This window comes from Dreissena polymorpha, chromosome 11 (assembly GCF_020536995.1).
Source record: "Dreissena polymorpha isolate Duluth1 chromosome 11, UMN_Dpol_1.0, whole genome shotgun sequence".
Classification (NCBI taxonomy): Eukaryota; Metazoa; Mollusca; class Bivalvia; order Myida; family Dreissenidae; genus Dreissena; species Dreissena polymorpha.
In genome coordinates, this window is record NC_068365.1 from 62,977,894 (window position 1) to 62,988,754 (window position 10,861).

The 10,861-nt window shown below is 33.5% G+C and overlaps 1 protein-coding gene across 1 annotated transcript; it reads right to left on the minus strand.

Moving 5' to 3' along the window:
* Positions 1 to 656: 656 nt before the first annotated feature.
* Positions 657 to 10,532, minus strand: LOC127851716 (uncharacterized). The gene is made up of 2 exons (XM_052385571.1): positions 10,356 to 10,532; positions 657 to 3,671 (listed from the first exon to the last, which is right to left on the minus strand). Exon 2 carries the CDS (start codon positions 3,668 to 3,670, stop codon positions 2,453 to 2,455), a length of 1,218 nt encoding a protein of 405 aa, XP_052241531.1. The 5' UTR covers position 3,671; positions 10,356 to 10,532; the 3' UTR covers positions 657 to 2,452.
* Between the last annotated feature and the right edge of the window lie 329 nt (positions 10,533 to 10,861).

A 10,861-nucleotide genomic window follows, 5' to 3' on the forward strand; every position in this document is an offset into this window, starting at 1 on the left:
TCAGGTGGGCAGATTTAGTAGATTGAGGGCCCTGTAGCATAAAAATTTCAATAGAATTAGATCAGTGTATGTTACTTTTATGAACAGAAATTAATGACATATAAACTATCAATTTTCGTAGGGCAATTGTACCTAAAAAATCGGCCACTTTTCAGTTTAATCTGCAGGTACAATTACAAAGCAATATCTTTAGACAAATGTCCTCATTTTAAGAGTATTAATAAAGGTTTACACAAACAAATTTTCGACTTGAAACTTAAAATATATGCGACATTATTATACCAGGTACTCCCCCTACCTATTTTAATAAATATAAACCCTGGCACTGTTAATGGGGAACTGCAAATTCATAAAAAAATATTAATTTTGAATAGATTTTATCAATTTTTTCTAACATAGCTAAGAAAGTAAAAACATTTTGTTTAAAAATTTACTTAAGTGTCGATTTTAATAAACGCTTATATTTATATTAAATTTTACAACATGTAACCTATTAATATTCTAATCAAGGGAGGTAATTTATATATTAAAAGTTTATATTTAGGTCCTGATTTTTATGTTTTTAATGTACGTAGTTATACAATTAATTGAAAATACCTAAATGTAAATTTATCAGATAGAAAAAAAAAATAATTTTATCAAATATATTTGTTTCTTATATAAATAAAATTTTCGCAATTGATGATGACATCACTTTTCCCATGTAAGAAATATTTTTTGTTATGTATAAGACATTTTACTGCAAATGTTTACAGTGATATGCTTCTTGAATTTGCAAAATATTGAGAGTAGAGTTGGTTTTCAAGTTGATTGTTCTAAAAATAATCAAAATATGTGTGTTTAGATCATAAAAATGATTAAACACAGGTGGCCAATTTTTTACGTACAGGCCGGAATTACGTACACGACCAGTACATATAAATCTGTATGATTGGTTTATGGAAACTTATGTTAATAATCTGTAAACATACATTTCCATAAAAAAGATTTATTTTTATGCAAACATAATTAAAGTCAACCTTTTCTGTTTACTTTCGTCTTTTTAACTTGGAATGGTCTATGTTTTCTTTGTCGACCGTACCCCTTTTAATGTTTCCCTGCTTTACTGGTACAGCAAAAGAGTCGACAGTTCTCATTGTTGTCATCACATTTCTGACCTCATAGACAGTTGGGTTATTATTTGATCCCGCTTTATGTCTATAGTGACCGAAATAATGCTCAAAAGGATCCTGATTGAAATTATGGGTCAATACAAAATTAGCCCCCTTGCTTAACATAAACTTCACACACTCGGTGATGGAATTTACAGATATTTTAAGTCCATCGAGAGTCTGGTGGCTTAAAATCATCTGGGCCCGCTGGGAATCATTGAAAATTCCTGGTCTTCTTTGAATGCTCTCCTCCCACTTATTGATGTAACCAAGAAAATCTTTAGTCAGGAAGTTCAAGCGTTCATCATCCACACTAGTGTAAGGCAGTAAATTGTCATTGCGTTTATTTCTGCCTTCAAACAAACTCCTAACATTTAGACAGTCTTAAATTTGTTTAATAGTTTCATGAACTGCACAGTTTCTGAGACCTCTGGACCGTACAACTCCTCAAGGGCAAGAGCAACAGAACCTATGCAGCTAAACTGACCTTCTTGTAGTTGAAGGAAAGCAGATTAATGTGTTTTCGCGACAACTTTGGGCAGGGAGAGTACAAGTTCATCTCGCAATGTTCCTCAAATAAACGAATTAGGTGCATCCATGAAATGTCTTTATCATTCCTCCACAGCATTCTTGATTTTTTGTGGGCATGTGAGTTACTAAAATTGTTCCTCACAGTCTTCAGAAGATGTGGAACATCTGATATAAAGTAAATGTTCTGGTCACTGTTGTGTTGATTTTCCGTCTTGTATACCACAGATTCAATACCCACTCAATGCATGTTGAAAAACCGTCTATTTGGTGATGCACCGTCACAAGTGAAGAACAAGACATGTAAATTAATTTGGGATAATTGTAGTAACGCTACTGTCTTCCACAGAATGGGGTACAGAGAATCGGCTTTTATGCCTGTCGTTGCAAAACCAAATAACGGAAAACACCAGTTGCAAGACAAACTTCGCAGCCTCACAACCAACATGTATTTTGCTAGTTCTTTTTTAGTCTCATTCTTTGTTTCGCTGAATTGCATCATTTCATTGGCAACATCGCCTAGATTGAAGTATCCGATGAGCTGCCCAGTGTGTTTGTCGTACACTAAATCTTCTTTAATTTTTATCTCATCAAAGAGAAGACCGACATTATTCCTCCACTCTGTGTCATACAGGTGTCTCTTCACAGCTTCCTCCTTCAACAAACCTAGAACATCTGCCTCATGGTGAGCCAGTTCACTCTTCAGGAAGTGCGAATAGTCAAATAATGTCCTTGGTGATGGCAAATTGACAAATCCAGTTTCGCGAAGAATATCATACGCTGTTTCTGACTTTTGTCGAAGGTAGAGACACCAACGAATGATCATGGGGTGCCAGCGCATCCCTCGACTGTCTTTCTTTTTGGCAAAAGACATCTGCTGTTCCCAAAACAGACGCTGTCGGCTGGTAGAAATCGGGAACGTTTTTAAATTCTGTCTCACAACTTGCCATCAGGTCTTCCAGTTCATGATGTTCACTGCCTTCAACACTGATCCCATTTGCTGTGATGATCTTATCAAATTCCCTCCTTTGTTTCCACAACTCTGTTTGTAAATTTTTTATTTCATGTTTCTGCTCGTTTAATTTCATATTGAGTTCCTGTTCAGTCATGTCTCTATGTTTAAAGTTTGTGTGGCTGTATTTTCGGCACGAATTTAGTCTGCTTTTAACCCTTTTTTTCCTGCTTTGTAATAAGTAAAAGTACTTTTTGCAGGCTGTACACTTTTTTGATGTGGACAGCATGTCACATTTCACAGATCGAATAGTGGAATTATATCTCTCTCCACTGGCATGTGTTGCGTTGAAGTCCCCTTCCCTGTACGCCACAATTTCTGGGGAGTTGTTGCTGGACAACCCTGATCCAATGGGAACTAAATTTGAAAATTCCACCTCAGGATTTCCTATGCAGACATCAACTTTTAACAGTCTTTCCAATAACACCAGAACATAAGCAACGCGATTGATATGTTGTGGCAGTCCAGTCCATATTTGGTGAGATCTCGGAATGCATTTCCGATGCACATAGACAGAGCACGTAAAATCACTCTTAATTTCAACCGATAGCTTGATTGCTGTCAGACTGTCATTTGTGTACAACTGTAACATTTGAATTGATTGCTCTGATTCCTTTACAACGAACTGAGATGAAATATTTTGCAGTTTAAGTTCCACAGCAAAGTCTGAGAAGGTTGTCGTCTCCACCTCCATTTCTAGAAGCCCTGAACTACATTCCATCACATCAGCTTCAGGCTTATCATTGTTTGTCTCCTGGAAGGAATCAAGCTCATATGTGGAGTCTTCATCAATAGCATAACTATGATCACTTGTGAACTGGACATTTTCACTTTCTGACTGGGTAGAAGAATCTGTTGTAGCTTTTATGTTCACCAGGGGTTCACTGGCAACATGGTTTTCTTCCTTTGGCTGTTCAGATGTTATGTAGTGGTACTTGCGTTTCACCGTAAGGGATCCTCTTTTGCGCTTTCTAGGCATTCTAAAAGCATAAAACAAAACACATTCTAGAAATCAGTTAATAAAATGTTTACACAGTCACCATTATTTATTGAAAACATGGCTTGCCACCAGAGGAAGACTATAATGCCACCTTTTTCCACATTTTTCGAAACCTTAACGCAAAACCTAAACGCAAAGTGTGACGGAATTTGAGACGACCAGACAGATGGACATAAAAATGTACTTCGATTTATCAACATAGGTATTAATAAAATTAATTGAAATATTTATGTAAGAATTCCGATTTTTTGCTGTAATTGAATAACAATTATCTACACATTTCAGAAATTCTTAATTGAAGCATTAACAATGTGGAAACAAACTCTTGAAAATATCTCAGAATAAATGTTTTCTCCAAAGATAAAGAAATATGACCTTTGCAATTTTTCAAATTTTTTAGTAGGATAATAGTTATTAAATTTATATTTAAAAAAAATTGGCAAAACATTCTGTGAATGAGAACGATTATATGTGTCGTGTTTTGAGAAAACTTGGCATAATGCATGTGCGTAAAGTGTCGTCCCAGATTAGCCTGTGCAGTCCGCACAGACTAATAAGGAAAGACACTTTCCGCTTTTATGACATTTTTCGTTGAAATGAAATCTCTTCTTGGCAAATATCCAATTAATGCGGAAGGTGTCGTTCCCGATTAGCCTGTGCAGTTACGCACTTGCATAATGCCCAGTTTTCCCAGAACACGACTCATATAATAATGAACACATATTATTTGCAGTCACATACTATAGTTTGTTCAGTGATGTAAAAAAGGATTAAATAATTATCAATCTAACAGACAATTTTAATTATCAATTAAAAAATAATTATCTAAAAATTGTAAGACCGTACACTGCACTGGCTAAGACAAATCATATTTTTTTATAAATATTTCAACAATTATAAGAAAAGTATAAAATTTCACAATTATGAAAAACCATTTCAAAGTTAAGCGATATAACTTGCATATCTGATAATTACATCTATCTCCTTTGAATTAATGTCCATCTTAGCAAATGTATGATAATTTCACAAAGAAAGTTCAAAGTGTATACAAATTTAAGCTAAAACTGGAATGTATGGAAACTTTCTAAGTGTAAATTCTCAGCATAAAATAAAAGCCAAGAGAATTTCTGTAATATTAGTATGATAAGCAAGTCCTGGTGCACCTTTTTGGATCTTTACATAGAAAATAAGACATGTATATTATAGAATAACAAATTGGTAGTAGTTTCAGTACTCCTATTTGCTATTAATAAACTGAGTTTTTTCAGCATCAGATCACAAGTAAAACGACAACCAGAAGGGAAAAGACAGTAATTGGCCCAAAGAAGAATTTACTAAGTTACACACAATCTTCCCTCAAGCCTTCTCAAACAGCTTAAAAAAACATCCAAACAAATGAGCTATACAATATTTTTGGAAAGTCGATTGAGGCTAAAATCGCCGAACAATTAGAGATGAACAAGGAGGTTAAGAAATATTTTGAAGAGATAATTACAATCTGTCACAAAAACAACAACCTATCTTCTACAGAAGAAAGGGAACTTCTCTTTAAAAGTTAGTTCACCGTATAAGGACTGACAAGGAAATTGTTAGTAAAGGAGTGATTTTGATACAATTAAGTGTAAAAGCACAAAGTGCAAAAGACATAAACAACTTCCTGCAAATTATCATATTAGAATTAATTGCTGAAGTTATTAAAGCAAGAAGGCAACTTAAAGAAAAAACATCTGCAGCAAAAGTATCTGAAATAAGTGACTCAGACAACAAAGTCCTATACTACATACCTACATCAATAAAAATCCAATAGCTTTTACAATGAATTTAACAAGTTTCCTTTAATGACCGATTCATCAAAGAAACAAAAAATCCTAACCAATAAACAGAATGAATAAAGCACAAAACAACAAAATAAATAAAAAATTGTTTCCGTACAATACTCAATATCCTTAAAAAATATTGCTCAAAAATCTGTTTTACTATATAACGTCTGGCATTTTTACCTATGACATTTTTACCTATGGCATTTTTACCACTTTGCATCTGGCATTTTTACCTATGGCATTTTTACCTCTGGCATTTTTACCTATGGCATTTTTACCTACATTCGGTTACATTATCAAATATTTGGAAAAAAAACACTCAAAACAGAAAAATAAACAACTAAGGGACAGAAGTCTTAAAACAGTGTCAGCATTAACAAATTCTTCTGGTGCAGTATCCTTTACTGACAAATTTTCAGTGTGGTATGATAAAAAGAATCGAGGTGGACTCAAGAAGCCATGTGAAGACTTCTTTTGCATGATTCGTGAATTTGAGCGTGTTGTCAGGAAAAACCAATACACTGAACACAACATTGCCTCAAAAGAGGAAATTAAGGAAAAGGTCCTTGAAGCTTTCATGATTCAACACTAAGTCGACAAATTATTTTACTCTGAGTTTTCCTCTGAAGAGGATGTCAGTGACATGTGCTTTCTTGAAGACTGCCTTGAGATTTTTTTAACAATAAGAGGTTTTGCTATGGCTAGGGCCATTCAACGCACAATAAGTAGAGGAAAGATTTTTGACAAGTCAGCTCCATCAAAAAGTCTCAGAGGAAGTTTAAAAAGCATACCCGGTATCAGCTGATCAACTAAGCCGTAACTAAATACAATTGGTAGGTCAATAAAGAATATGAACTCCTGTACGAAATGTCACCAGGATTTGATGGCTTTGTAGAACTATTACATGTATTTGAGTGAAACTGAAGGGAAAGAACATTTAATGTTTCTTGTTTTTGCTTGAAAGTAACAATTAAAAGTTGTGTTTCCTTCAATGTTTTTTTTTCCTAAATGTTGATACATATGTTTCTAATTTTATACGAATGATATGTGAATTTTATATCTGGAAATGTTACTCTTTATTACATCTTTATCCTTATAACATATTATGTTCTATACAAATAAAATAATGCTTAAAATAGTTTTATTTTAATCGCCATTTTCATTTAAATTGAGTTGCATAGGAATGTCACATGTTCGTTCACACTTTATATCAAACCGGCATTTTAACACTTTGGATGTGATATTGCTTACAACTTTATTAAGAAAATGGATGAAGATGGAAGATGATAGTGAATATGAAGATTTTTCTATCGAACCGTGGATGTATGCGCCAGCATTTAGTTACTGTACTGTCAGTAAGATATTTCTGAATATGATTAGGACATCAAGTCTTTTGCATATTCTCAGGATTACAAGCTCTTTGAAAAAACAGATTTGTAAACATATAATTTTCTTACTATGTTCAAAGCACATGTTGATATTAACAAAACACTATTTTAATGTCCTTTATTGTTATTCTACACTACAGTACAAGCGCGTAATTAGCAACACAGAAAGGGTACTAAAACCAGTTCTGAATGGAAAGAATTTCTAAATTGACATTTAAAAGTATTAACTGATTTTGATTTTCATCAACAACACTGTTATTTAATAAATAAAACTAGTTTCATGTTGTGAAAATGTTGCTAAGCTTATTAAAGCTTCAAATACAACTTTATTAATAATGATGATGACATTAAAACAAGGACATGGTGTTTGTCCAAGGGGGAATGGGGCCATGGTGTCATAGGGGCACCCCTTTGTCAGGCATAGGGATAAGGTTTATAATGCAAAGTTGATTTAATTGGGAAAGGGATGTCTCTCATCTAATATCATACTGTGCCAGACATAATCAATTTGAGATATATCCCTTTATAACAGATAAGGTGCATTTCAACACACTAATAGCCATAAACTGTATGACACAAAAGGCATTTATGTATGGAATAATATACAGCACTAGTAACTGGTGACAATTTGAGACCTTCCTTGATTGGTGTGTTGCCAAGGATATTTAAGATATTAGTACAGCAATTATCCTTCTATTTGTGACCCTGAACTAATTAATTCCAGATTTTATCCTTACTGAGTAATGAGTCAAAGCTGTTTATTGTTAACTTAATGAATACCAATTTCTAATAATTACAATTTATGCGCAACCCTTAGCATATTGTACTGTGATTTTTTCACTATAACATACTGAATAGTGAATAGTGGTTCATACTTTGTGTGAGTGACTCATAACTTGATATATTTGCATAATAATAATGCTGTAGGTTGCACTTGTCCTGTTTATGTCTTTTACCAATTCAATATTAGTCTTAAATAATAAGCGATTGCTTCAAATAACGCATTTATGCATACATGCTCATGAATGAGAGAATTTTGAAAACTGAAGGCATTATGATGATGGATTTGCACGTTTCTAGCAACATAAATAACCAAGCAGTTTACAAAAATTGGAATTTGCCAATTAACAAAAAAGTTGTGCTTAAGAATCAAAATGTCTCTTTTTTAGGATTTCAATCAGCTTCGGATATATCTATTCATTAAATAGGATTTATCGTTTGAATACAACTATAGATAAGTAAACTTTCATTCATCTTCTTTGAGCTATTACAAAGCTATGTGTTTTCAAAAAATGCATTTAAAATATGCACCATACATTTCATTGAAATGTAAAATAGGTACAAACACAAACAATAATAGAGCTTGTATTGACCAATCCCTAAGAAAAAGCGGAGACAAATGTTAATCTCAATTGTTTTTTTTAAATAATTGATTAAGGACTAATATTGTATCATCATTGAGCTTATACAAATCAAGAACTTTGCAAATAATGCAAATTAAATGTACACCACACAATTCACTGAAGTTTACAATTTGTTAACCCTTAGCATGCTGGGAAATTTGTCGTCTGCTAAAATGTCGTCTGCTGAATTGAAAAAATTAGCATTTTCTTAGATTTTTTTCACAGAATACTATCAGAATAGCAAACAGTTTGAATCCTGATGAGACGCCACGTTCTGTGGCGTCTCATCTTGATCCAAACAGTTTGCAAAGGCCTTGAAAATTTGATTCCAGCGCTGAAAGGGTTACGATACCAACATGAATAATATAGGGCTAGTATTTACAGAGCCTTGGCCCTTACGCAAAAAGCAATGACATATGTATACAAAACTGAAAGCGGTCTAACAATTAAAAAATGACTAAAGTTGTATTGTCCTTGAGCTTATACAAAGTTATGAGTTAGTAAATAATGCAAATTAAATGTGAAACACACAATGCATTGAAGTGTCACATTTCTAAAGATACCAACATGATTATCATAGGTCAATTATTGACCGAGCCTTTTGAAAAAAGCATTGACATACACATTCAAAACCGAGACTGGTTAAAAAATTAAAAAATAACTAAAAAAGTATAATCTTTGAGCTAATACAAAATTATGCCTTTGCAATTCATGTAAATAAAATGTGCACCACACAATTTATTGAAGTGTAACATTTGCAAAAATACCAACATGATCAAAATAGTGCTACTATTGACTGAGCCTATTGAAAAAAGCTGCAACATATGTTGATAACACGTTTAGTGCTAAAAAAATAACTGAAATTGTATCATCTTGGAGCTAATACAAAATTATGCCTTTGCAAATAAAACAAATAAAATTAGCATCACACAATGCGTTGAAATGTAATGTTTGTAAAGATACCCATAAGATTAAAATAGGGCTAGTATTGACTGAGCCTTTCGAAAAGAGCCACGACATATGTTGATCAAACTGATAGTGATTACAAAATAAAAAAATGACTAAAATTGTATAATCTTTGAGCTAATACAAAATTATGCCTTTGCAAATAATGCAAATTAAATTTGCACAACACAATGCATTGAAATGCAACGTTTGTAAAGATACCAACATGATATATATAGGGCTAGTATTGACTGAGCCTTTCAAAAAGAGCCACGACATATGTTGATGAAACTGATAGTGGTAAAAAAATAAAAAAATGACTAAAATTGTATTGCTTTTGTGCTCATTCAAAATCATGAATTTGCAAATAATACAAATAAAATTAGCATCAAACAATGCGTTGAAATGTAATGTTTGTAAAGATACCCATAAGATTAATATAGGGCTAGTATTGACTGAGCCTTTCGAAAAGAGCCACGACATATGTTGATCAAACTGATAGTGATTACAAAATAACAAGGGCTGTTTGTAAAACATGCATGCCCCCCCATATGGGCTGTAAGTTGTAGTGGCAGCCATTGTGTGAATACGTTTTTTTGTCACTGTGACCTTGACCTTTGATCTAATGTAAGTTATCATCCGGAAACCATTGTACTTTTTCGAGTCACTGTGACCTTGACCTTTGACCTAGTGACCTAAAAATAAATAGGGGTCATCTGCCAGTCATGATCAAGGGGGAGTGAGAGGGGGGTATAATGTGGGGTGTGGTAATTTATAAGATGTTTAAAAAAAAATGTAGGGGGGTGGCGTGGTGGGGGGTGGGGGGTAGGGGGGAGTGAGAGGGGGGTATAATGTGGGGTGTGGTAATTTATTAGATGTTTAAAATAAAAAATAAAATTGGGGGGGGGGGCGGGGAGTGGGGGGGGGGGGGGGGTAGGGGGTAAGAGGGGGTATAATGTGGGGTTATGTTGACTTATGCTCTGAAATCTTAAGATTGACATTGTTCCTTTTTCCTTGATTCATGATTGTTGTCAGATTGTTTTTCAACTTTTTGTACGTTTTGTTTGTTGTTACTTTGTCAAATATAACAAAACAATAGATATAATACCTTTACGAGAATCACGAACAACTCCATTTAAGTAAACCACTGTAATCCATCTCCAATTATGCCCCTAAGGTTACAAAATACGTGAATTAAATGAGCAAATCTCCATTCTACTGAACCGTTACACTCCCATCACCACACGATATACATGATGGTGTCGCCTATTTGAGAACAATGGTTAAAATACACTACAGTGGTAAATCGATGAAAAAACGGGTTACACTATACCAGGTTAACAAAGAACCCAGTAACCATAGTTAAAATAAAGTTTGATCTCTTACATGTAAACATCTTATTATACGTAAATTTGGACCGAAATAACTAATAAACATAACAAATTTGGCACTTTATAATTCTGCATGTTTTATATTTTCACCTTGTCCTCCTGAACGTTGTAATTTACCATTGTTTCCTGTAAATAATGTGACTCTGTTATTATGTTTTGTAAACTGTATTTGCTCATTCTATTCACATATTGTGAAAATGTGCATTTTGAAATAAACGAAGCG